General features: G+C 45.1%; 1 protein-coding gene across 2 annotated transcripts; it reads right to left on the reverse strand.

Moving 5' to 3' along the window:
* Nucleotides 1-1,659: 1,659 nt before the first annotated feature.
* Nucleotides 1,660-26,669, reverse strand: CILP (cartilage intermediate layer protein). Of its 2 annotated transcripts, none has more exons than XM_083411850.1 (9): nucleotides 26,539-26,669; nucleotides 22,266-22,442; nucleotides 16,432-16,515; nucleotides 13,687-13,956; nucleotides 11,849-12,034; nucleotides 9,530-9,844; nucleotides 9,165-9,273; nucleotides 6,707-6,864; nucleotides 1,660-4,932 (listed from the first exon to the last, which is right to left on the reverse strand). In XM_083411850.1, the coding sequence occupies exons 2-9, from the start codon at nucleotides 22,354-22,356 to the stop codon at nucleotides 2,585-2,587; spliced, it is 3,561 nt and encodes a 1,186-aa protein (XP_083267976.1). In that variant the 5' UTR covers nucleotides 22,357-22,442; nucleotides 26,539-26,669; the 3' UTR covers nucleotides 1,660-2,584. The 2 variants fall into 2 exon arrangements, with proteins under 2 accessions (XP_083267976.1, XP_083267977.1); XM_083411851.1 differs by lacking the exon at nucleotides 26,539-26,669 and adding an exon at nucleotides 22,843-22,908.
* Between the last annotated feature and the right edge of the window lie 1,164 nt (nucleotides 26,670-27,833).

The following is a 27,833-nucleotide window of genomic DNA, read 5'->3' on the forward strand; positions in this document are numbered from 1 at the left end:
TTTACCGTTGTTTCTAACATTCTTGGCGGTGCTGTAGCACCAGTAAGCCAACAGGTGGCACTCTGTGCTTCTGAGCCTAACATACATGGTCAGCCAACATTACTCCTTCAGTTGGAGTAAAAACAGTATCTAAAGGATGCTGTTAGATTAAACTCAAGCAATCCACAGCAGAAATTCAGAATAATAGCAGCAGCCAGCAGGCTGCCTTTGCTAATGAAGTTGCTATTTTTGGGCTGGGAGTCAGCCATATACTTCAAATGCAGGTGGTGCAATTAAAGGTTATCTGGCAGTCATGCATGACAAAACTGCCCCCCAAAATAGACCTTTGTGATAAAGAAAGTGATAGTAAAATGCACCGGAGAGGTAAGACTTGCTTAACGAAACATCATCTAACCTCCCAGCAAACACATCAGAATGGAGCGTTGGATAAACAGATTGTTTGGAAGCATTGGAGCCAACTCATAGGGGCTGAGGTTCCTTCAGGGCCCCCAATAAAATATTTGACGAGGCCAGGCTCCACCAAGTTCACAGGCATTGTCATTCAAATGGTGTGTGCATGCTGTGTTTTGTTATGTGGGGCAGGCCTTACCTGGGGGCCCTCAGCATTTTATTCAAGTTGGCACCCCTGCATGGAAGTGACCGGAAACTCTTCTCAACTACAGAAGTGATTGCTGTTTCTATTTAAACCCACTTATTCTTCCTCACAAATGGGCATAATATTGACTACTGATTTCATAGAACAGGTGTGGGGAATCTGTAACCCTCTAGTTGTTTGCTATGTTGGCTGGCATGGATTGGAGTTGTAGTTCAACAACTGAAGTTTCCCCCACTTCCTGTCGCAGAGGAGCCTTTTTCCTATGAAGGGCTACTGACTTACAGGAAGAGTCAATCAGCTGACCTACAAGTTCCCTAGGCTGGCTAGGTATAGCATGGGCCCAACAATTCTGCTTCAAAGAAGAAGAAGAAGAGTTTGGATTTGATATCCCGCCTTTCACTCCCTTTAAGGAGTCTCAAAGCGGCTAACATTCTCCTTTTCCTTCCTCCCCCACAACAAACACTCTGTGAGGTGAGTGGGGCTGAGAGACTTCAAAGAAGTGTGACTGGCCCAAGGTCACCCAGCAGCTGCATGTGGAGGAGCGGAGACGCGAACCCGGTTCCCCAGATTAGGAGACTACCGCTCTTAACCACTACACCACACTGGCCTCAAAACAAGAGTAATGGGGCACATGTTAACTCTTGATCCATAATATTTCCTGTTTCTATCTTAGGGAAGTAATGTAAGACTTGTGGGCCAAACTCATCCCTACAGACTTGTCCCCTGTGCTCTATTTAGTTAAGCACAATTTGTGCTTAACTGGCACTGGCTTCTTTGACTAGAGCTGGGGAAATTCTAGGCTGAAATCACTAAGCCACAGAGCTCACTGGGTGACCTTGAGCCATTTGCTGTCTCTTGGCCTGCCTCATAGGATTGTTGTAAGTACTGGCGGGGAGGGGGGGGTCGGGTCACAGAAGAGCCCATACATGCTGCTTTGATTTCCTTGGAGGACGTGTGGGGTGAAAATGTAGTGAATACATTTACGTAATTGGCATTTCTGTGTTCTGCAAACAAGGGAAGAAGTTCGCAAGAGCAGTATGGCAGGAATGAAGACACACACACAGTTGCAGAGCAAATACAGAAATAAATATCATTGTTCACATTTACAGAGTCTTACAGATACTGTAGATTCAATATGAAGGAATAGCTTCCTTTTTATTTATCATTTGTTAATGGGGCTGCCAAAGCCACTTATCAGAAAAAGAATTTATGTACATTTTTTTTAAATATTCGATATAGCTTCTTCCACCCTTGCAGAGAACATTTTTTTACAGTTTTAAACATTCTTCTGAAAAACAAGATCATAATTACATAGATTAGGTGTTAACTCTTCAGCTGCATTTGGTCAGAGACTCTTAAAATGCAACCTTCCTCAAAGGGAATCTTCAGTACTGGTACTGATTAAATGCAGTAAGTTCTAAAATTTCAAAGAAAGGATTTGCCGGTGATGCAGAATTTGGGCTGAAGCATATGGGCTGAGCTAGCTTACCTGCAAATATTCATTCCCTTTTTAAGAGGTATGCAAAATTTAATCCAGGTGGAAGGAAGTGGAGCACATCAGTGAGAGAAGGGCCTTCTTGTTGGTGCATCTTGGTCTGTCCTGCATACACTCTCTTCTTTTTTTATTATTTATTTGTTGAATTTATATACCGTCCTATACCCGGAGGTCTCTTCAGACAGTACTTCACTGAGAGGTGCTACTGCTTAAGCCAGGGGCAGCCAGTGTGGTTTTATTAGATGTACTAATCAAGTGCTTGCTATTTATCTTGTTAAGTATTTCACTGCATTCCTAGGATGAGATCTGAATGTTAGTAAAAGGTGTTGAAGGACTCAAGGAACTTCATATGGGTAGAGGCTTCCCCACATAAATCAGTGTTTAAAAAAATACTATCGTCCATGTGATGCTGTCCCCAGAATTTACGTGTGTGCGTGCTGGCAAAGACCCTCTGAGCCCCATGGAGCTGTTGGATCGCGTTGGATTATAAGATCTTACTGGGTTCTTTGAGGAACTCTGACAAAGGGGGTGCCTTTCCCCCTAATCTGACCAGCACGGCTTTCGCTTGACCTTCTCACCCCTACCCTTCCTCTAAGAGGGCTCACCGGGTACCTGTTCGGCACATTGCGCAGGGATTGGAACAAGCTTTGCTGTTGTGCGTCTCTCTCTTGACAGTTGAAGGTGAGCGCTATGCCCACGTTGGTCTTCATAATTCTTGAGGAACCATCAGATGTTCCGTCGAAGCACCTTCCCAGAGCTATCTCCTTGGCTGTCCTGGGATCCTGGTCTGTAACTGTGTAGATCCCATAGTTGTGACCAAGAGGGTCAAGAGGTGCCAACATGGTGTACTGACTGGAGTCGTTGTTGACCGCAACGGGAAGGTGGTTCACCAGATACTCATGAAGTGTGCTGCTGACACTCTCCCGGTAGCAGTTCCCTTGTGGGATGATTTTCACCAGTGTCCGGTCAACACGTTCCTGGTCATACAACATGCCGCTACACTTGAATTCCAGGCACGCTGCTGAAATGTTGGGTCGCTCTTGGTCACGGATGCTACGGACATCTCTGATGCCATACAGCTGGCCAACTGTACGTGGGTGCGTGCCCCCCATGTTGCGAGACCTCACATTCACCTCCAGGGGCCCGTTGATCCTCACCTTGACATAGCAAGCCCTAAATTCCATCGGTTTAGGCCACCAGGCCAAGTAGTCTTCTGTCCAGTTCATGGGGTCGTCCTCATTGAAAGGAACTGTGTTGTAGTCATACCTGTCTCCTTCTACCCTGTAAAACCTGAAGTGAGCGGCGCTATGTGGAGCCATTTCACATTCTCGAAGTTTCTCGTAAGGGTATATGGGGCCGTTGCTCTCTTCAGCAGCGTTTGGAGTGGGCTTCGCCACGCTGATGCTGAAAGCGGTCTTCTTCACGTTACGATCCACGTGGTCCGTCCGCCGGTACTTCAGCTTATTGAGATACGGCTGCGGGACTCCAACAGCAGTAGGACTAAGCCTTGGAGATGAGGGGACAGCTTCAAGCTCCTCCCCTCCAAGGCTCGCCATGACGTAAGCGCTGTAGGCATCTGGGTTTTGGTCATCGCAGAAAGCGGGCACGCAAACGCCGTTGGAGCCAGTGACAGCGCTGTCAAAGCGGCCCCATGCTCTAGGATTGGTCGAGTAGCCTGGTGTGGGCTCCATGTTGATAACGGAAACCACCACCCCCGTAACTTGTTCACTGGGCATGTACCTTTCACTTCTGTAAGTGCGCACCTTGATATAGCACCGCCTGCTCTCTGGGACGTCAAGGTTGAAAAGCCTCCTTTCCCTTATCTCCATGTTGCCTACCAGAAATGTCCGTTCTTCTCGCTTGTTGCGCCTTCTCTGGTCAAGCTGGAAGTCTCCTTCTTCTTCCCATAAGCCTGTCTGGGGGTTCAGAGACCAGAGCTTCATTCCCTTCAAGTGTTCTGGCATCCTCACCTGAGCGGAGTCTAGGTGGACTTTCACTTTCCCTGCGTTGAGGGTTTCGGCGGAGGTTTCATCTGTGAAATCCATGGAAAACATGCCATACGTCCGCAGAGGGAGCATGTCGCCTTCGTCGTCTACAAAGTTCAAGTCGCTTTGTGCTATGGCTGCACTAGAGACATTTCTTGGATCCAGGAAGGTCACACTGGCTTTCACCTTCCCAGCATAGAGTTCTCCGTTCTGTCTATAGAACGTATTGGGGGGAATTTCCAGTTCGGCTATTGGGTCATCCCCCTCCATAACTCCCAGAGGTATCACGCTGGTCTCTGTCGACTCCAGCGTGACGGGCGGATTCTTCCTTAACATCTTGATCTCGTGGAAGACGGTCCCACCGTTTTTGTTGAAAGGCAGCACCTTGGTTGTGTTCACAAATTTCTGAAGGCGATCGACGAACGTGAGGACCAGCCTCTCTGTGTTGGGTGGCACTTGAATGGAGAAGGTTCCCTTATAGCCGGTCATGCTCACCCTGTTATTCCCCATGTATATATGGCCAAACCTCATGGGCTCTTGCGTGTCGGAAGCCACGGCTCTTCCTCGCACCGTCACCTTGGCTTCAACGCACTTCTGACAGCCGCACCTCACATTGACTTTGATGGGAAGTGTGTACCCGGAACAGGTTAATTCTCGTGTCTCCATTCTGGAGACCCCACAGCAGTAAGCGGCAACATCTTTGCAGCGGAGGCCGTTATCCAGCATCCCAAAGCAGGCACTGGATGGGCACCTGCCAACGTCATAGTAGAAGGAGCCTGTTGAGTTTTGGAAGCAGTCGTGTGGCAGCCGGATGAGATAGCTCTCAGGCCTTGGGTTGCAAGGAGCTTCATTCTTTGCTGTTGAAATAGATTTCATATGTTAGTTTCTTGTGCAGCCATTTCTGTGAGAGTTCAGGGACTTCCCTTATGCAGGAATGTTGTTCAAGCCAAAAAGTGAGAGTTCTGAACCCGTGTAACTAAGGGCTGAATAACAGGATACTAGTGACATGGGTTTCCATTGAGTGAAGAACTTTTCTCTGGAAAGTAGCTAGCAATGGGGGAGAGTCATCAAATTGTAACGTTGGAAGGGACCCCAAAGGTCATTTAATCCAACCCTCTGCAATGCAGGAATGTGCAGCTGTAATCCATTTGGGGAATCGAACCTTGGTGTTATTAGCACCGCATTCTTACCAACAGAGCTAAGCTGGCGAAATTCAATTCAGTTTGCATTTAAAGGCAAATCTGCGCAATTCACGCTTTCCAAACGATAAGCAAACCCGAACACAGCACTCCTTCAAAATTCACGCTTTTCTGAAATTTGCAGTTCTCTGGCCACGTAATGTGTACCAAAAAAATGCACCAGCTAGGGAAAAGTGTACATAACAATGCACACATTTGTCAAAACAGCACATCGTAACACACTATATATTAGGCAAATTGCATACAAAAATGTGTGCATTAGGAAAAAGCCGCATAAAAATGATGGATTTTCATGAGCTTGCTGTCGTTGTTTTCAAGCAAACTAATGTGGAAATGTTGGAGAATTGAACTTAAGGTTGGGAAAATGAGAAACTGAAATTTGACAGCTTCACCAATCCATGCAAGTAGCCAAATGGCACGAGAAGTGGTGGTGGGGAGTTTTTACAAATTGCCAGCATAGGAGACTCAACTTGGATTGGGACCCTGGTTTGGGAGGTATGGGGGCTCTAGACTGAGTCCTGGACATTATAGATGGAGAGAACAGCTGTCCCATCATGAGTGCAGCTTCGCAGCCAGATTACAAAAGGGGCACCTACTTCAGGTCTGTTTGCCATGGGGCCTAGCTGCTATGGCGCCATAGAACTCCAATTTGCTTCCCTCCATCCTTCTCTCCAGTTTCTAAATGTTTCATTTGTTCCAAGTTCAGCTGAGCAACAGTTTTTACCCTATAGATGTCAGGTATAGAATACAGGCAGAATATTTGCAGCTGCTTTTCAGATACCTTTTTTCATTTTTAAAAAAAGCTGGTGCGTTTTGAGATGGCACTACTTTGTTTTTTTGCAAAACAGTTGCCTGCTAAAAAATAAATAGATGCCAAAATAATTTTTAAAAAAATATTCTTTAGGATATGCATTTAGAAATGCACACACTAAGATAAAATAATGTATAGATTTTTTTTTTAAATGGCAACAACGTGTGAAAGGGGGAATTGAACAGACTTCTGAATGGACATCTGTGAAATCAACACAAACTATAGAAATCCACCCATCCTTTCTTGCCTCATGAAGGCAATTTCCACTGCTTCAATTAATTAATTAATTTATCTCATAAAATGTATATACAGTGGTACCATGGTAGTCAAACATTCGAAGCTCCTGCAGCCAATCGGAAGCTGCGCCTTGTTTTTCGAACCGTTTCGAGAGTCGAACGGACTCCCAGAGCGGTTTAAATTTGAGAACCAAGGTACAACTGTACTGCTTAATTGGAGTGTGGGGGGGGACCCTCCAAGCGGTCCAGTCCCACTTCCACTCTGTGGTGTGGGTGTGCACTGGGACTGCCCCACTTGCTTCCATACACTATAAGTAAGGAACAGGGAAGATCTGAAGTCCACCACCACTTCTGCCTCCCTGCCCCTCCAAAAATGGCTCCTTACCTGTTAGAGAAAGTGTGGCTGCTCGGGACTTCACAGATCCTGCATCATTGCTGGTCTTGCAATAATACTCTCCAGCTTGGTCCATTTTCAAGTTCTTTATCACCAGGTTGCTTTTGTACTTATAGAGCGAAGGGTCTAGCAAGGTTTCGTTATGGTACCTGTAGTATTTTCAGAAAGGGAAAACTCAAGGCTTAGAATCAAAGAAATATTTTTTTGCTAAGTTGTGGGTGAACATATCAGACGACACAGCGATTCTTCAAACAGCTCTTGTTTATTCACAGGCCAGAACAGAACTGAACTGAAGGGTTCAGCCAGCCAGCGTATATAGAGCTCCACTAGAACGCAACAGTAACCTTTTTCTGTAACTATCCAATCACTGAATGTCACTTTCAATCCCTTATTTGCATATGTGGGCCTGAACTATCTACAGTATCCCCCTGCTGGCCCAGGGTGAGAACTTCAGTACATAACATTTTTCTACCTCTCTTTGCTTTTGTGGATTTTCCAGGTCTGCTGTCTTGATGATTTCCCTTTCCCCACCCTGGCAATGGAAAGCTAATGGGAGATCTGTGATAAAAGTTTATCGAATCAATAGCAGCCTCGTACTCGGCATTGCTCAGGAATTCTAAGAAACCCAAAAGATCAGTGCAGTTTTGAAAGGTCGGGTCTGCCATTGTGATTCAAAATGGCGTCCAATTGCATCCAAACATAAAAAGCTGCTTCCTGATCTGAGGAACCATTGTGCAACATTTGGTTAGGGTGTCTTAAGCAATGTCCCAATGAATAGCGAACAAACAAACAACGTTCCAAAATATATAGTAGATAAATAATGTGAAGAAATTAGCAGTATACCTCTAAGAACCAAGTGTTTGGGACAAACAAACAGGTGAATGGGTTTATCACCCAGACTCCTCCCTCCATCAGTTGTCACCTGGCAGCAGTCATTCCATCAGGCAGCAGCAGATGCGTGAAGAGAAAGAAGCAGGACTGCTCCATCAGCACAGCAACTTCTGTTGCCCCCTCTCCCTGAACCTTTTCATCCCAGCTGGACATCAGAACAATTTGTAACCTTTCAACTTGTAGATGAGTTTGCCTATCTCTTCCTCCCTCCCAATCCATTTTCCTTTTGCGCTGTGTTTTTGTTTTTTTGTAAGCCTTTTAACTGACTTGCAAGCCACTCTGCAAGTCTCTCTCTCTCTCTCTCTTTTGCTGAAGAGTGGGATTAAAAATTGTCATTGTCAATAAATATTGTGGTTAGTATTCAGCTAGGCTTTACTCAGACTAAACCCATTGAAATGAACGGAACTGAGTTTGTTGTTTAGTCATTTAGTCGTGTCCGACTCTTCGTAACCCCATGGACCAGAGCATGCCAGGCACTCCTGTCTTCCACTGCCTCCCGCAGTTTGGTCAAACTCATGCTGGTAGCTTCGAGAAAACTATCCAACCATCTCATCCTCTGTTGTCCCCTTCTCCTTGTGCCCTCCATCTTTCCCAACATCAGGGTCTTTTCCAGGGAGTCTTCTCAGCCAAAGTATTGGAGCCTCAGCTTCATGATCTGTCCTTCCAGTGAGCACTCAGGGCTGATTTCCTTCAGAATGGAGAGGTTTGATCTTCTTGCAGTCTATGGGACTCTCAAGAGTCTCCTACAGCATCATAATTCAAAAGCATCAATTCTTCGGCGATCAGCCTTCTTGATGGTCCAGCTCTCACTTCCATACATCACTACTGGGAAAACCATGGCTTTAACTATATGGACCTTTGTTGGCAAGGTGATGTCTCTGCTTTTTAAGATGCTGTCTAGGTTTGCCATCGCCTTTTCCCCAAGGAGCAGACATCTTTTAATTTCATGACTGCTGTCACAATCTGCAGTGATCATGGAGCCCAAGAAAGTAAAATATCTCACTGCCTCCATTTCTTCCCCTTCTGTTTGCCAGGAGGTGATGGGCCCAGTGGCCATGATCTTCGTTTCAACCAATTTTAGTGGTCTACGCTGATTAGATCTTGGTTGAACACCACCCTATTTAAAGAATTGTTTATTCTAGTGCTATTAGGAGGCTCCATATGTTCTGGGCTCACAATTTCCCCCCCTCCAAAAGCTTTCCCATCTGCAATTTTCCACATGGGCAATTACTTTTATAACTACACACGTCAGAAGCACCAGGGCGGGTAGCAGCTAATGTTGATTTTGGGACAGAAAACATCCCTCCTTTTGCAGGTTGCTTTGTGTTCCTTTAACAGCCCCAAAACCATGTTGGGGAGTCACAACATTCAATTCCATGTAATGTAAAAGGTGTCGCTTCACGTGGTTACATTTGCTGCTTTAGAACAAAACTAATGTCAGTGGGAGCTTAATGAAATAAAGACTGTGGCATTAGTGTAATGACTTAATTATAGCTTTATACAGTTTTTATAACCTATTAAGGAACACACTTTGCCTGTGTGAACTTTAAGGACTTACCAAAAGTATCGGTCAGGTACTGGGTCTCCAACAGCCTGACAACAGAAAGAAACACTTTGTCCCTCTCTCCTGGCTTTGCTCTCGGGATGCGTCACCATGTACGGTTTTTCTGGGGGCAGAAAATATTCCTCACTGAGTTGGCTTACATAGCTGGATTTACCATTTCCTGTGTTTGATCCAGACCTGGAGAACCTCAGGCCTGCTGGCCTAATTAAACCAACAAGGCCATTTCCTCCCAAATTACAGCCACCTGCTCCACCCTTGATGTCATATGTGAGCTCAGGTGTGTGGCAGGTAACAAGAGTGTGGCTCCCATCCCTTTGAACAGTTTGCACCAAAGTTGCTTGTTAACAGACTTTGTTTACCTGCTCTTTCCAAGTGGATGTGGACTGATGAGGAACGTCCGGAACTCTCGGGGACGGTGACCAAAGCTGTTTTGTAATTGGGCTTTTTGATCTGCAAGACGGTTTTGCCATCAAGGCACACGCCAGGAACCTGAAACTCCCCATTGCTGTCAGTCACTGTCAATAGTTTTGTCGGCTTGGTTTGCAAGGAGATGGCCGCACCGACTGCAGGGCCACCACCTTGCAAGGAGACTTTGCCACGAAGCAGGTGTTCCTCGCACATGCAGGTGTCACATTCAGCATTCACGTGGCCCATGGAGCAGGTCATGTTGCAAACTGAGGGATGGAGAAAACAGCCGGTTATGACCCATCACATCATTTTTTTATTTGACTACGTACACAGCTTGCACACAGAACACAGTACTCCCCAAAGAACGCTGGGAACTGTAGTTTGTTAAGGCTGCTTGGCATTGCAGCTCTGTGAGGGGTGAACTACAGCTCCCAAGATTCTTTAGGGGACCTCATGTGCTTTAAATGTATGGTGTGTACATGGTCTTCTCTGAAACCAGCACAATTAAGGGTTGTATCCAATGAAGTTATAGACCTACTTAAATTTATGCATCTAAGTTAGGTGTGTGCATTAATTTCAGTAAGTCTACTCTAAGTATCACTGGTGTTGGATACAACCCCAAAAGAAGGAAGAAAAGAAGTATCCTAATAAACACATTTTTACATGCAGTTCTCTGACTAATGTACACATTTTTGCAAGGATTGTAAAAATGTGTTTTACTAATGTGTTCATTTTTACACACACTTTCCACTAATATTTGCATTTGATGCAATGAGTGCTGGAAGGAAGACTGCTTCCTGCTACAGGGCTCATTTCCACCTAGGGGGTGGAGCCCAGACTCACCTTGAACAGCTAAAAGAGGCTCCTGGGAGGACGGAGGGACAATGCTAGAACAACTCTAGGGTTGGGGCAACTGGCTAAAATGTTTTAAATGGTTCTAATTTTGGTTCCTCTTTTGTTTTTGTCAGATTGGTGTTAGTTAAATGTTTAGTTAAGGTTGTGGTTATTTTAATTTGGGTATAACTGTAAACTGTTTGTTATTATTGTTATATTGGTTTCTATTGATTTATTGGTTTGTTGGTTGCTTGTATAGGATATTTTGTTTTTTAATGTTTGGTGTTTTGTTGTATTTTTATATATGTTGTAAGTCACCCAGAGTGGCTGGGGAAACCCAGCCAGATGGGTGGGATATAAATTTAAGAACAACAACAATAATAACAAAATTATTATTATTATTATTATTATTATTATTATTATTATTAGTAAACAGTCACTGGAGAACCACACTGTAAAATTCTGACAAGTGTGAATTTTGGGTAGCTGTATTTCGGTTCTCATATTGTTTGAGAAAGTGAGAATTTGATAGATTCCCCTTTAAAAGTGAACTGAATTGAATTTCCCTCCCATCCCTAGACAGAGCTGAAAGGACCACAGTCACCACCAGCCTTTCCTCCAAAATCCACAGTTAGGCAATGCCTTTGTTAGCAGTATGTAGTGGCAAATTCAGACGCGCAGGGTCCTTCCATGACAAACACAGCCGTACCTCCTCACAGCCATGCCCCCTTCTAAGACTATACAAAATTCTGAGAATATACAATAAGGCTATAATTCTACAACAATAATATTTGTTGCATTACAACAATCAATGCAGATCTCCATTGGTTGCATTTCAGCAAGATCTATTTTCTGTTGACATAATGCGGGTAAATGATTTGGAGTCCTCCAATATATTCTTTCTGCCTGACTTAATTTATGTTTCCTTGAAGTTCCATTGTATATAACAGAACTTGCATACCATTCCCTTGAAACAGAAGCACCTTGTGTTTTCAGTGTTCATAAATGCTTAGCTTTGGAACATACAAAACAATGGCTCCTCAGTGATCTTCCCACTCTCTTTCTCCAGAGTGACCCTTGGAGCCAATCCTCAGTGGCTGGTTCCAATCAGCAGAAAGGGTGGGAAGACTTCATCTCAGTGGCCAAGAAGCTCCCCTTTCATGCCAGTTGGGTGACCCCAGTATGCTGGAGGGAGGGACCCTCCTGGGACCCAGTTGCCGAAACAGCAATGGGTCTTCAACCCCAGACCACAACACCTCTTGTTGGTTAGGGACCAACCAAACTCTCACAAAATTGTGACAAGCTTTTGAGTTCTCTTCATCAAGCAAGATGCTAGACAAGGCATTGTGAGGGTAAGAGTTTGAGGTATTGGGGGGGGGGGGTAATATGCAAGTACAGTTGACCCTTAACACAGTCTTAGAATTTTATGGGGGCACCTGAGCAAGGAGGTCCAGCACAGCGTCGCCCTTCCTCGCTCACTTCTTTGCAGTGTGGCTCCTGAAGGCTTTCTGCAAGGCAGGTCCTGGTCCGAGTCTGGACGCCATCCTGTTCACATTTTGCAGAACATTCACTCCATGTTGACCACGAAGACCATAACATTTTGGAATCTTGAGGTAAAGTGTCTGGCAACAAGATTGTCGCTGTGTTACAGAGGTCTGGCCTCATGCGTCCAAAATAAAACAATTGGGGCCTTTCTCTTACAGTGATTTCTTTCTTTTTTAAAAAGAGTGCTTTTAGAGAATAATAGAATTAGCCTTCTCTACCTCATCTTCTCGAGCATATCTTGGCCATAAATCTTTCCAAGGAAGACTACTTTCTCCTTTGGCAAAACCTGCTTGTGCAAAGACCCTCACTAGGAAATCTCCCAGTCATGCCCATCCACTTGGGTGGCTTTAAAATGGGGGTATTTAAAGTGCAGTCAAACCATCAATTCATGTTTTGCTAGACAGGGACATGTTAGGAGCTGAATCTCACAGAGTTTTCCTGTAAGTTTGCTAGAGAGAACTCTGTGCCCTGAGCTATACACATTTTCCTACCAGCCTAGCCATATCATCTTCTTTGTCACTTTCCACCAAGCCAGAAATGCTGCATTTGAGCTCCAATGTTCAGACACCATCTTAAGCTAAGCTAAAGTATGTCTTTCTAACAGAATTACCATTTTAAGCCTGAACAAAGTCTGAACAAAGCTGCTGTATCTGTTACTCTCCAACAAGCTTCTGGGTGAGTAAATGTTGTTTTTACCTTTTTACAAGACTGTTTGTGCAATTATTGTTTTAAGGGGGAAATACTAGGAGAATCCAGTCTGCCTTAAAGCATCCTGGATTGCTTAAACTAAAAGTCTAAAACTAGCCTATCTATGCTTCCCTTTTAAGTTGCAAAGGGATGACACTCTGCTGAACTCACAAATGTGAGGAAGGAAGGATAATATCTAATAAATGTAGCCTCTCCTAGCATCTATTCACACCCCAACATAATAAAAGAGGATTAGACAAATTCCTGGAGGGTAACGCTAATGGTGGCTATGCTCTGCCTCTACTGTTGAATACCAGCTGTTGAGAATCACAAGCGGGGAGAATGATGTTGCAGCCAGTTCCTGCCTCTGGGCCTCTGGTTGGTCACTGTGAGAACAGGATGTTGGACTACATCTAGCCTGATCCAGTGAACAGGCCCTTCTTATATGATCCAATACGATAATCTTTATTGTCACTGACCCATACAGAACAATGAAACTGAAAAAAATCTACAGACATTCAAAAACCAACAAGCCTGCTAGCCTAGCTATCCCAGCCTGGTTAACCCCCTAAAAACTCTGATACCCCATAATTAAATACAATATACTCCCATAGAGACAACCTTATAATGCGTTTAAAACCCAAATCACATTTGGGTAGAAACTGTTTCTCAGGCGGCTAGTCCTAGTCTTTATAACCCTGTACCTTCTTCCAGAAGGCAGAAGCTGAAAGAGATCATTTCTGGGGTGCGCACTATCCTGCACTATCTCTGCAGCTTTCTTATGACACCCGGAAGCATAGATTTGATCCAAGGTAGGAAGAGTGCACCCAATTATTCTCTCTGCAGTCTTTACAACCCTGGACAGCATTGTTTTTCCCCTGACTGTGCAGCTCCCAAACCACACACGCAGACCATAAGTTAATACACTCTCAACAGTACAATGGTAAAATGCCATCAACAGGTCCTTTGAGAGATTGTTTTTCTGGAGGATTCTCAGAAAATATAACCTCTGCTGTGCTCTCTTCATCAGGTGAGCACTTACCTCTGGGGCACAGGAAACGCACAGCATAATTCAAGCATGTTTGCCCTGCAGGCTGCTCCTTGTTCAGGCACCAGAATCCCTCCTGAGCATTGGAGTGAACCACCTGGCCTGTGCTGGCGGCAGGGATCCAGTCTGTCGTTCGGGCTTCGACGCGGATGGGCCTGGGACACAACCTGTCCCGATAGTAGAAGCGGATGGCATCTGTGCGCTCGTAATCCCCATTGCCTCCAGGGTGGTCAATGTTAAACCAAGTGGTCCATCTCACATTGCCTGGATAACGGAGAAGAATGCAGGGTGCCTCTCACATACCTGGAAACCTTCTTGTCTTCCATCAGTTTTATTGTTTAGAATTAACAAACCCCCTAGCTTAGCAAGATGGAAAACATGATTTGGAAAAGACACTGATGGGAGGACCATAGCTAAGTGCTGAGACATCTGCTTTGCAGACAGAAGCTCCTCATCCTTGGTTGAGATCCTTGCATCTCCAGGTATGTCACCTGGGAATGTCTTCTGCCTGAGGCCCTGGTCACTGCCAGTCAGTGTAGATAATGTGGAGCCAGATGGACCTATAGTCTCTTAAATGAGGTTTCATATAACACAGCCTTGCAGGATCTCATCTAACTCCAAAAAGCTGTTTTTAGCTAGTATGTATATAATTCAGCTCTGTTTTAATTTGTCCCCTCCTTCTCTTCACCCCTTTGATTGGTTAACTGCCTACTCAGCTTTCATTTTCTATTTTCTTAATCCAATGTAAACTGGAAAGTTTGCAGGGAAGGGCTCAGTGTTAGAGCATCTGCTTTGCATGCAGAAGGTCCCAGGTTCCATTTCTGACCTCTCCAAATAGGGCTGAGAATGTCCTCTGCCTGAAATCCTGGAGAACCACTGCTAATCAGTGCAGACAATACTCAGCTAGATGGACCGATGGTCAGGCTTCATAAGGCAGCTTGGTCGGTTCCTCCACTTGCTCTTAGACATATTCAGAATCACTTTATACAGTGAAGGTGGTGTTGTATATGGACAAAGAGACTGATCTGTGGATCAGAAAGTCCCTGGGTTGAACCTCGCTTGTGCCATAGACCCTGTTGGTAAGCCACTCTCTTTCACTCTCTGCCCCGCAATCCTCAATTTTTATTTTATTTACGTATTTTTCGCTCTATAAGACGCACCAGACCACAAGAGGCACCTAGTTGTTGGAGGAGGAAAACAAGGAAAAAAATATTCTGAATCCCAGAAGGCAGAACAGCAAGAGGGATCGCTGCACAGCGAAGGCAGTGATCCCTCTTGCTGTTCTGGCTTCTGGGATAGCTGTGCAGCCTGCATTCGCTCCATAAGACGCACACACATTTCCCCTTGCTTTTTAGGAGGGAAAAAGTGAGTCTTGTAGAGCAAAAAATACGGTATATAGCATTTGATTACTTAAAAAAAAGCAACCCACAACCTCACAGCAGTTTACAAAAAAGAATAAAACAACTAAATTACCCGTAAAACACAGTTAAAAACAACAAATTAAAATCTCTGAAAACAGTGTTTCCCAAACTTGGGTCTCCAGCTGCTTTTGGACTACAATCCCCATTATCCCTGGCTAGCAAGACCAGTGGTCAGGAATGATGGGACCCGTAGTCCAAAAGCAGCTGGAGAGCCCCGTTTGGGAAACACTGCTCTAAAAATAAGTAACATCAGCGTTAAGCTAAAAACCAGATTAAAGCATATCAACATTACAGTGGTACCTCTGGTTACGAACTTAATTCGTTCCAGAGGTCCATTCTTAAGCCGAAACTGTTCTTAACATGAGGCGCGTTTTAGCTAATGGGGCCTCCTGCTGCTGCCGCACCGCCGGCGTGCGACTTCCGCTTGCATCCTGGGGCAAAGTTTGCAACTAGGGGCATCTACTTCCAGGTTAGCGGAGCTCGTTACCTGAAGCATTCGTAAGGAGGACGGTATGTAACACGAGGTTCCACCGTACACATATCTGGAAAGGCTTGCCTAATCAAAAACGTTTTAGCAGGCATTCCGAAAGAGCACAGTGAAGGTACCCACCAGATGTCAATAGACAGGGAGTTCCAACTTTCTGGGTGCTGGGAAATGATAGCAATTACCATGGCTAACCTTTGACCTATGCTCACCCCCAGTGGCGTAGCGTGGGGGGTGCAGGGGGGGCCGGCCGCACCGGGCGCAACATCTGGGGGGTAGGGTTAGGGGGCGCAAATCACGGGTTAGGGGGCGCAAATCCACGGGTTAGGGGGCGGAAATTACTTGCCTTGCCCCGGGTTCTGACAACCCACGCTACGCCACTGCTCACCCCCCCCAAACCTTTTTGTAGCTACTGAATGCTTGACTAAGGTGGGCTTTGGGCATGATCTAGAAAGGCTCCCTTTCTGTTCTCATGAGGAATAAATGGACCAGGTGCTGCCACCGTTCCTTACGCCAGTCTGACATATACTGCCTGAGCAGGCTGCCTTCTCTGCCTATTGGCAGGACCGGCCTTGAAATGGGCTGCGGTTCTATGTTTGACTTTCGCTGTCCAGCAAACGCAGCCAGGCCGATTCTCTTTTGCTGCTCGCCAAAAGTCGTTCAGCAGTGGCAGGACTTACTTAGTATGTTTTCCATTACTGAAGAAAGTCGTGGAGACAAACTGGTTGGATCTGTTGTAAATTAAATCATTCTCTTTTTTTAAAGGAACGGCCAAGTCCGAGACATCCTCCCTCTTTCCTAAAACAAAACTACTAGAGATGGGAAATGACTTACTGTCTGGACCGCGTTTGATCAGAGGGTTGTACAGTTTCTGTCCTGGCTTGATCCTGCTGACTGATTGCTTTAGAACTCGCTCGCCTCAGGGAGAGAAAAGTCAGGAGAAAAACATAATCAAACGAGCTGGAGAAAATAACATATTGAAGTGATAACAGTAGCATAAATTCTATTATACCCAGCTATTAGTTTCTAGAGAATACATACTGGGAGTCCTCAATGCTCCTTGTGATGCTGGAATTTTGTAAATGCATGTCCACTTCAATTCCTGATGTGTAGAGACACTGTCGTTACTCAGTGTAGGAATGGGTGAACCTTTCAAATTTTGGCTTCTCATTTTTTCCAGCCTTAAGTTCAGGTTTCTACATTTCCACAAAAGTTTGCAATATTTTGTTTCATGTCCTGATGAAAATTCACCAGTATTTTAATACCAATCTCTCCTAATGTACATATTTGTAGGTGCAATCTCTCCTTATGTACACATTTTTGCAAAGCAGTGTTCCCTAGTATAATACCTGGATAGCTCAGTTGGTTAGAGGGTGGTGCTGATAATGCCATGGTTGCAGGTTTGATTCCCGTATCGGAGAGCTTTATATTCCTGCATTGCAGGTGGACCAGATGATCCACGGGGTCCCTTCCAACTCTACAATGCTACGATTTTAGTATGATTTTTCTGCTCACTATAATGTATACATTATGTGCACACCCTGCCCTAGCATGTGCACATTTGTACACATTCTGCGGCTGGAGAATTACACTGCAAAACTGGGTGAAGCGCAAATTTTGGTTCACGGATTGTTTCAGAAAGTTCATACAGGTTTCCCTTGAAATGCAACCTGAATAAAATTTCTTTCCAGCCCTACTAAGGATCCCTTGTACATGTCCATAGGTTCACATATTCCAAAGCATCCTAAATAGGTTCTGGGACTCAGCCCTGCCTCAAACAAAGCCTTAGTTAGAGCCAAAAAGAGCCAGAAAGCGACTCCCTTAATATAATGGCATCAGTGCACAGGCTTCTTTATAGAGAACATGGAAAGGGTTTTTTTTGGGGGGGGATCCCTGCCTAAAAGTGCTCACTGTCTCGGATCTCAATTTTTAGTTGCCCATGTTACTCTCTAAACAGAAGGGGGGAAATAGGATATGGGGGAAATGGAGAGACATATTTGACCCACTAGACCAGGGGTCAGCAGGATTTATCTTGACTGGGCCGGATCAGTCCCACGGAGATCCCTCCGTGGGCCGGATTGTGCATGTGTGTGAGTGATTTTTGGCATCTGCGCATGAGCAGACACAATTTTCAGCGCCGTGGAAGTGAGTCCCCGCGCTGCACTGCATAGGTTTAGCGCAGCGCGCAAGCGCGCAGCTTAGTTTGGGGACAGCTTGTGGGCTGGTCAAACAATCTCCGCGGGCCACTTCTGGCCCATGGGCCTTAGGTTGCTGACCCCTGCTCTAGATTCAACTAGCCATTTAGATTCAATTTAACTTTTAAACGTTTTTCTATTCTGTTCTAACCAAAAGTGGCTTATGACACAAAACAGCGGAAGTACAGTGGTACCTTGGTAGTCGAACGGCTTGGCTCCTGGGCAAATTGGCTCCTGAATGCCACAAATCTGGAAGTGAGTGTTGCTGTTTGCGAACGTTTTTCGGAAGCCGAACGTCCGATGTGGCTTCCGCTTGATCGCAGGAAGCTCCTGTGGTCAATCGGAAGCCACGCCTTGGTTTTCGAACCATTCCAGGAGTCGAATAGACTCCTGGAAAGGATTACGTTTGAGAACCAAGGCACCACTGTACGATCTAAGGTATTAAAATGACATGTTTGATATAGCCATATCGATAATATATTCCAGCTGCTGCTCCTCTTCCTGTCCTCCACACAGCAGAGTCCCTGAGATGCCAACCCAGATTCTTCAAAGGACCACCCCAAAGTGCTGTCCTCCCATGACCTCCACCCAGAGGCAGTACCTGCCCCACCCCCCAGGCACCAAGACTTCACATTTGTGGTGTTCTTCTGACCCTTCTGGGCCCTGCCTGGCCTGCAAAGGTGACACTCTGCGGGTGTCAGAGTGGAAAGATTGCCCCATCCCCTGCCCCAATTCTGCTGCTATCTCTGTTGGTAGAAGCCTTATTGGCCACAGTGCTGGGCAGCCTCACAGCTGTAATAACAGCTGCCAAGTAGAGCTCTCTGCATCCACACACACACCCAATAGATGTGCGTGCAAAGGAGAGGCAAGTGGGTGCATGTGAGCATTTGGCAACGTGATGCAAGAACAAAATTGTATAGTCTGCTGCAGACCTTTCCCCAATTTTTTTGTGCTATACAAGACATTAGGCATTAAGGGGAGGAAGGGAAACAACTCCCAGACTCTAAAAGGAAGCCAGATGACGATTCGAATGTAAATGAAAAATCCAGAAAGTTAAGAGAGGAAATGACTGGCTGATACAACCTCCCTTTGTGGTTCTGTAGACTCGGCTTGCTTGTCGCTGCACAGACTTGGCTGAAGCTAAACTCCTCTTCTAATTCCTTCCTGTGGAGGTAGAGCATGGCTTGTTGGCCAAGTCCCTGGCACTGCTTGCCCTTAACTGCAAGGAAGGATGTGATCCCGTTGCCAGCACTGAAGAAAGGACTTTGGAGCAGTGTGGTGTAGTGGTTAGGGTCATGGGACTTGTGAGACCAGAGGCCAAACCCTCCATCAGCCTCAAAGCTTGCTGAGTGACCTTAGGCCAGCCACTTTCTCTTCTCTTTGCCTCACCTACCTCACAGGGTTCTTGGGAGGATAAAATGGAGAAGGAGGAGAACCACCTTGAGCTCCTTAGAGGAAAGGTGAGGTAAAAATGTGATTTGAAAATAATATCATAGATGACCTATTTACTGAGTGGTCACCCTGATTTGATTACACATTAGGTTTTCTTGATTACCCAGAGGGTTACACAATAGGGTGAAATGCATCTCACACAATTATTATTATCATCATTTATTAGATTTAGATACCATCCTTCGTCACAAGATCTTAGGGTGGTTCACAAGATTAAAAGTACATGGTAAAAGCACAATTAATAGTTAAAACAAAGACAAAAAAATAATACTCCCCTCCCACGAACACGTTTAAAAGGCTGATTTAATCAGCCAAAGGCCTGGTTGAACAGATATACAGTGGTACCTCGGGTTAAGTACTTAATTCGTTTCGGAGGTCTGTTTTTAACCTGAAACTGTTCTTAACCTGAAGCACCACTTTAGCTAATGGGGCCTCCTGCTGCTGCCGCACCGCCGGAGCACAATTTCTGTTCTCATCCTGAAGCAAAGTTCTTAACCTGAAGCACTATTTCTGGGTTAGCGGAGTCTGCAACCTGAAGCGTATGTAACCTGAAGCGTTTGTAACCCGAGGTACCACTGTATAATGAAGGCACCAGATGAATACACTGTCCTTGCATAGCAATGAACCTGAAGTCCCACCTGCATGTTTAACAGTCATGTCTTGTCCCAAAGTGTTCTGGGAGCTGTAGTTTGTTAAGGGTGCTGGGAGTTGTTAAGAGACACCCCCTATTCCTCTCACAGAGCCACAATTCCCAGAGTTCGCTGGGAAGAGGGAGTGCTAAAAACCACTCTGGGAATTGTAGCTGCCAGCACCCTGTACAAACTGCAACTCCCAGGATTCTTTTGGGAAAGCCACGGCGGTTTAAAGTGCTGTCAACGCACAATGTAGATGGGACCTCTGGTTCATTGCTATGCGGGGTGCAGCACCTCTGTGCGAGATGCGTTTTCAAAAGAACAAATGTTCACGGTGCCTGTCGTTGGTGTAGTGGTTCATTTTATGGCAGCCGACCCAGCCTGTGGGGCAAGAGAGCAGCTGGTTTGGGGATTGGAAACAAAAGGTTTTGTGTCTGTTCCCTGTCAAATTCGGTTTCCACTTGAGTGTGCCAAGCGGCAGCTGTCTGCACGGGCTGTTGAGCAGAACCTCTTGCAGAGTTGAAACCACGACAAACCCGCCTCCCGCCCCCTCAAATGCATCCTCCGCTGAGGAAGGCAAGCAAGGTTGTTGGGGCACGCAGGGGAGGCCAGAAATTCAGCACACAGAGAAGCAATCGTCCCGTCCTATTCCCAGCACAACTCCATCAAGTCCGGTCCTACTGTTAGGCAAAGTGAGGCAACTGCCTTAGGCCACAGATCTGAGGGTGGAGGCAGCTTTCCTAACCCACCCACCACAGCCATTCCCAAGGGGAAGGCAGGTGTGTGTAAGCAAAAGACAAGCAAATCTGTCCCTTTGGGTTTCTCACATTCTCATTCCACCCCCCCCCCCAGTCTTGAGTTCCGTTCTCTCCACATCAGTTTTTTGGTTGGGGGGATTTAAGTCCTCGTGGGTAAGTCACAGGGATGTCAACTTGAATAAAATTGGTGGGGGGGGAGGCAGGTAAGCCCCGCCCTGAATAATCTATCATGAGACGCAGCACACAAACACCATTTGAATGGCAAATGCCCCCGGCCCCCACAAATATTATATGGGGTGGGTGAAAGGACCTTGGCTCCTATGATCTCTCAGCCTAACCTACCTCACAGGGTTGCTGTGAGATAAAAATGGAGACGATGAGAACCATGTATTTTCAAGCTCCTTAGGTGGCATATAAATGCGACAAGTAAGTAAGCATGTAAATAAATAAAGCATAAAGAAATTGAATGTGAAAATAATTTAACAGTGTCCCCCCTTACATTTAGGCTGTGCATACACAATACATTTAAAGTCCCCCCTCAAAGAACCCCAGGAACTGTAATTTGCTAAGGGTACTGGGAATTATAGATCAATGAGGGGCAAACTACACTTCCCAGGATTCATTGGGGGGGATTTAAATACATGTTGAGGTAGCCAAGGAGTACCTTTTATTGGTCTGCACTCCACAGCCTTCCCAGGTGTTTCCTGAAAATCCCATGGCATCCTGGGCTGGGAATTCCTACTCCCTGCTGGGCACCTTTTGTGTTCTCAAGTAACACATTTACTTTTTCACTTTTGAAGAAATCCCTGCAGAATTTTATGTTAAGGTACAAGGAAGGATTTTCCTTAAAAGCAAGGTCTGCAAGCACACCAACCTCTGGCCCTCAGCAAACGTCTCCCTGGCCTTCTGTGCAACTGTTTGCCCCCTGAGGCAACTCCTCCATTGGGGCTTTTTCAGATCAAGAAGCAGAGGCAGCCAGGGAGGCTGCGAAGTGTGAGAGAAATGTTTACTGGGAAGAAAAACACATGCCATCCTTGGCCACCTGCAGGGCCAGGCCACTTTGACACTTGAGGCAAAACAGAAAATGGCACCTCTGCTGCTGCTTCCTCCCTCCACCCCCTGCCGCACTTCCTTTGCTGCCTTAGGCAAGTGGAGATGGCCAGGGGAAGCCCTGGCATGTTAAAGGAGGTGGGGCAGATACAGAAAGGAGCAAGCGGGGTAGCAGCAAAGGAGGCAGAGAGCGGCATGCTCCTTGGGGGCTGCCTCTGCCATAACTGCCAGCCGTCCCCAGCCAGCTGCCTGAGGTGACTGCCTCATGAGCCTCATGGGCAGGTTAGCCTGGTCACCTGGAAACATTAAGGTAAGCTCTATACTTCACAGCCACCAAAGTTATAAAGGAATTCTCAGATGCCCTGCGAATGAGATGCAAAAAAACAGAAGCATCGTTCCTTCAGGAAATTAGAGAGCGAGTTTTGGCCCAGCACAATTCTCGATGGACCTTTAGTCTGACCCAACAGAGCTTTTTCTGATGGTCTTTCCAGAGCATGCAAAAGCTGCATGAAGAAGATCTTTCTTAGACCTGGATAGCTAAAACAAAACAAAATAATAATAATTTCATCTGTGATGCTCACCAAAAATGCCTGCCACTCCGAGAAGGATGAAGGAAGCCAAGAGGCATCGCTGTGTTGCAGCCATCCTCCAGGGACAGAACTGGTTCCTCATGGGGATCTGAGTCCCAGTCAGATTGGATGCATTCAGGTGGTGCCCCTCTGGTCTGAGTGGATGTTTAATCTTCCTGCATGGAACAACTGGTGGAAAAGGAGGACATGTCTATCAACAGGAGCCTGACCTTGAGACTCTTGAGACTTTGCAGGGATCTGCTTGGCCGCTGAAAAAACAGGAGGCTGGACTAGATGGGCCATTGGCCCAATCCAACAGGCCCTTCTTACATTCTGACAAAGTTAATAGATGTGATTAATATGGGTAAATTCATCTCAGTGGGTCTACTATGATTAGAATTTAGTTGGATACAGCTGTGATGGGTAAACGCCCCGGAAAGCGTGGGATGAATGGAAGGATTAACGGGAAGACGTATAAACACTCCACCCCACAAATAAGGATGAACGGAGGGTGATTGCCACACGTCGTATAACCGCACCCCCCAAAAAACAAATTAGAGTGAAAGCTCAATAAAGACCAAAGTCTAACCTCCATGTAAGCTTTGTGTAAGCAAATCTGGATGAGTGCTCAATAAACAGGGCTTCTAATGGAGCACCCGGAAAAAAACCACCCATGCCCTCTTAGGCTGTTTTCTCGGGACAGTGACGTCATCAGCAGAGAGGGTCTGTTCCCCGAGCATCTTGGCCGGGGAGGACGCAGCAGGCTGCACTTTTAGGAAGCTGGCTCTCCCTGCTCTAACTTATTGGAAACTCGAGTGGATGTTTCCCCTCTCCGCCCCCCGCCCTGAAACTCCTGGCATAACTTCTCAAGTATAACAAGAGGGAAGCGTGTAGCAGAGACGGTATTCATATCTGTCTATCCACTTAAGCTTCCACACTAAATCTGTTCTGCAGATGATGGCTTCTTGCAATCTCATTGGAGGCCCCCTTTTAAAAGGATTAAACGCCCCCAGAACCGAAATGATTCAAGAATGCTGAAATAACGGAGCTTGGCCACGGCATATCCATCCTGTAACACAATCCTCCCTCCTGAGATTGGAACATCCTCCGAGACATATGCTAAGGAAAATAAATATCCTTGTTATAGCCAGTTTCGCTCGCAAATCAGATAGGAATGTAGCCAGAAATGATGAGGAAGTGTAAACCCTTTCCCCAGGGCCCTCAGACACAGATGTGTACATGCACATGCTACATGTTTTGATTTGCACTGAGAGAATATACAAATTATTTTACAAGTTTCTAGTCCTGTTGGTGTTAGGATTTTTTTACAAAAATAAAATGTCTGTTAAATGGTAAAGGGACCCCTGACCCTTGGGTCCAGTCGTGGCTGACTCTGGGGTTGCGGCGCTCATCTCGCTTTATTGGCTGAGGGAGCTGGCGTACAACTTCCGGGTCATGTGGCCAGCATGACTAAGCCGCTTCTGGTGAACCAGAGCAGCACATGGAAATGCCATTTACCTTCCTGCTGGAGCGGTACCTATTTATCTACTTGCACTTTGATGTGCTTTCGAACTGCTAAGTTGGCAGGAGCAGGGACCCAGCAACGGGAGCTCACCCCGTCGCAGGGATTTGAACTGCTGACCTTCTGATCAGCAAGCCCTAGGCTCTGTGGTTTAATCCATAGCGCCACCCACGTCCCTCAAATGTCTGTTACTAAGTACTGAATCCTCTTCCACCCGAACAAAATAGAATATGAGATTGTCCAAGCAGCTAGGCAAGGAAGGAGTCTAGCAAGAACTGAATTCCTAACCCCCAGCCATTGAGATTCCTACTGAAACACCACTGTGGAGAGTTTCACTAGGCACTGCCCTCATGTCTTCAAGCCTATCATGATGTTCACAAGGTCTAGAAACTTTGATATTTTAAAACTGACGTTATAAGGAGTTTTAATACTATGGCTAATGCCATGTCAGGAGTTGTGTGCATTTGCAGGGAATCCATATACAGAATGCAAACCGTCCTGGTAGAATCCTTGCAGCAGGCAACGCATTAAGATTAGGGTTGTAATAAAACCTTGCTCAAATCCAACCTTTGGTCAGGCTTTCAAAAATTCAAATCCAAAGTTAGAAATGCGTTTTAGGGGCACTTTGGAAAATGCTTCTTGCCATTTGTTTATTTATCTGTTTAAAAGATCTCTATCTCACTCTTCATTAAAATAATCCCAGAGCAGTATGCAATATAATCAAAAGTATATAAACCAGTGAAACGTTTAAAAATCGTTTGCTGACCTGGTGCCCCAACCAACATTATAAGGCAAAACATTTGGAGGAGTCCAAGTTGGAGACAGCTGAGTTAAAGCATCCTCATCAACAACGCAAGTCACAAAAGACCTCAGCCATAAAACTGTCCCAAAGGAAACGGAACATTACAAACTTCTTGATGTTCTTAATTCTTGTAAATAAGCTTAACTTTCCAGCATCGCCATGTGGTTAGGGCTGGGTGAATGTATCAATTTCACCTTTTTCTCAGTTTCTCATTTTCTTGATTTTAAGTACAGTTCTGCACATTTCCACGTTAGTTTGTGATTAATGGGGGGGGAAAGGTTCTCATGAAATTCATCAGTGTTTTTGCAAAGCAATTTTCTCTGACATTCTGCATTGTTGTATGTTATTTTCACTAGCGCAGTTATTTGCACACTTTACCTCAGTCTACGTATTTTGGTACACATTACTTGGCTAGAGGACAACATTGCAAATTTCAGAGAAGTGCAAATTTTGAAGGATGCCCGTGTTTCCAATCTCGTATTATTTCGGAAAGAGTGAATCAGGTATGTTTGACTTTAAACAGGCATAAATTTGAATTTCTCCCCCAAATCCCTACATGCGTCACCCTGTGTTTTTTTTAGAAATCTTGAAATAGAACATCATATATAATTGGGAACACTTCCAGACAGCCTAAGCATTCATCTTGATTTGTTTGCACTACGTTTGTGGGTAGGTTATATGACTTTGTGTCAAGCAATTGTCATCCCATACATTCCAGTGCATTTCACCATCACTTTGGAGGCACAGCAGGTTTTGTTACGCAAGAGTTCTGGATCAGCTTTAACTGCAACCACCCGAATTTGCTGGTATGTGATTAAATCTCACCCGAAAATAGTGACAGCCTGGAAGGGCCCACAGTTTGGTTTTGTTGCAAACAGATGAAATGGAGGAGAATATGCTATTGCAATTGCCTCCCACACATCTCCTTCAGATCCCTCTGAAGTAAATATGTTTGTGGGGGAATCCATCTGAAGCCTAAAGAAGGTCTGTCCAAGATGTAAACAAAACAGAGTTTAGACGGTTGAATGAAAAAATTCTTTCTTTCTTTCTTTCTTTCTTTCTTTCTTTCTTTCTTTCTTTCTTTCTTTCTGTCTTTCTTTTTAAAACTCTTGTTCACATTTGCCAATACATTTCATTTTAATGCAATTAAATAAAGCCTGAACTTTTTTTGGTTTTGGTTTTTTTTTTTGCAGGGGGGTGGGTGGGAATCATCCATTCCAAGCAAAGCAAAAGGACTTCATATCAGAGACTTAGGCACATCCATCCATTTCTCCGCCAGATGAGAAGCTCTTCATGCTGCCTGGATCACGGCGGTGGCTCTTTATTGAACATCTTTGAAAATTAACGCTCCCCTCCTTTTTCAAATTCTGAATGTTGAGTGATAGCTGGAGAAAAATCAGGAGGAATTTATCCAAGTCCTGAATTCTCTGACCTAATGGTGTGAATAAATTAGGGACAACCTGTCCTAAATCAGAGGTTCTGTCCTGGCTGGTTTGGTCCCTTCAACTTTCCCAGTCATTGCATCATGATGAACCTGCCTTGCAAATCCACTGTTTTCACACTGCAGAACAAATTGTCCTCTGCTCCTCTGACACAACTGCCTCTTATAAGCTTCTAACTTGCTACTTAACCAAGCATTCAACAGTTCCATGGTTAAAAACAACAACACATTTTATGTGTTTTAGGATATATATAACCTGTTCTTAAAGAAACTTCCCACTTATCAAGATAAATTAAAGCACAGTCTAAATCAAGCGAGCAGCAATAAAATTTTTGTTCCTACCCCTGCCTCTATTTCTTCATGTTGTATGTAAGTGGTTTTTGCATATAACAGCATATAAAGTCAACCTCACACCATTTTTAAAAATGGACTTAATGATGGAGAAGCTCAGATTTAGTTCTGCCTAGTCAAGCTCTAAGAAGTTTGAGACGCTAAGAGAAAAATTAGTGTTGCAGCTTACCCCAGGCTCCCAGTTCTTTGCACCTTCTGGACTCCTGTCTAAATACATCCGCTCTGAGTGTTTTCCAACTGCCGGGGTCTCTTATATAGCCTTGTGTAGAGCTTAGGGGGTGGCATTGAGCCACACAGATGGAAAACCTGCTCTGACAGCAAGGAAACCAGAGACTTTTAAAATCCCTTTAAAGGAGGAGATGCAAACTTTTTCTGGACGATCAGAAAAAAATGTAACGGCCAGCAGGCTAAGTGGCAGTGCTCTGGAACACACTCATGTATTGAATAACTTGTAAAATCACCTTCTTCTGAGGTCCTAGTTCTGAACCACTGGGATCAGTGGGGCCAGCTGCAAAGGGTGGTACGTTTGGGCATTTGCTGGGGGGCCCCAGCCCATCGCCCCAATGGTGCTGCCCTCCAGTCTTATGGAGCACCCCAAAATGTCAGCATCAACATGAGACAGTTGGGTTTGCACACCCTCTTTCTTTCAGGTCATTTCCCCCCACCCACAGATGGAAAATGCACCCCAAAAGTCTGCACCACATTTTGCATTCGTGGCAGAGATTTAGCACTTAGCCTGCAGTCAAATGTTTTGTAAAAATTAGAAATCTCTCTGTTCAACTGCAAAGCTTTTCTGTTTGTTTCTATTCTATTCTATTCTATTCTATTCTATTCTATTCTATTCTATTCTGTTCTTGAATAGCTCAGAGTTAAGCATCCAGGACTTCTGTTTCTCTTTTCCTACATATTCTATCACCTGTACATGTTTGCAAAAATTATTTTCATCAGGATCACTCCTAGGAATGGGTAAGGAATTTATTCAGGCAACGTTTCACAGCAATCCAGTGCTCCCAAAGCTGCCTACGTTAGTTGTGTTCATTCATTTTAATAGGTCTATTTTGAGTAGGTTTAGAATTGGGTACAACCTTTTCTGTGCACAGAAAATGCATATTTTATGAATGAATGCACTGGAAAGCATCAAAACATTTCTTTTCTACATTTTGAGCATGTATTTTGTGCAAAAGTGCACACAAAGTGCATACTATTCAAATGTGGGCTTTCCACTAGCCATTGTTTTCCCCCAGGTTGCTAGCATCCGTCTGTCTTGAGAGACAATGGAGTGTGCTACTGGGGGTGAAGCCAAACGACTGTACAGTGGTACCTTGGGTTAAGAACTTAATTTGTTCCAGAGGTCCGTTCTTAACCTGAAACTGTTCTTAACCTGGAGCACCACTTTAGCTAATGGGGCCTCCTGCTGCCCCCGCGCTGCCGGAGCACGATTTCTGTTCTCATCCTGAAGCAAAG

This window comes from Podarcis tiliguerta, assembly GCF_965153285.1.
Source record: "Podarcis tiliguerta genome assembly, chromosome: 14".
NCBI lineage: Eukaryota > Metazoa > Chordata > Lepidosauria > Squamata > Lacertidae > Podarcis > Podarcis tiliguerta.

Bases quoted from the DNA above. Each gene is read 5' to 3' on its own strand.
- CILP (XM_083411850.1), bottom strand. From the start codon at position 22,356: ATGAGGAACCAGTTCTGTCCCTGGAGGATGGCTGCAACACAGCGATGC. The intron at 9,274-9,529 runs GTAAACAAAGTC...TTCTGCCCCCAG, and splicing joins CATCCACTTGGAAAGAGCAG to AAAAACCGTACATGGTGACG. The intron at 4,933-6,706 runs GTAAGGAGCCAT...CTATTTCAACAG, and splicing joins AGCCACACTTTCTCTAACAG to CAAAGAATGAAGCTCCTTGC.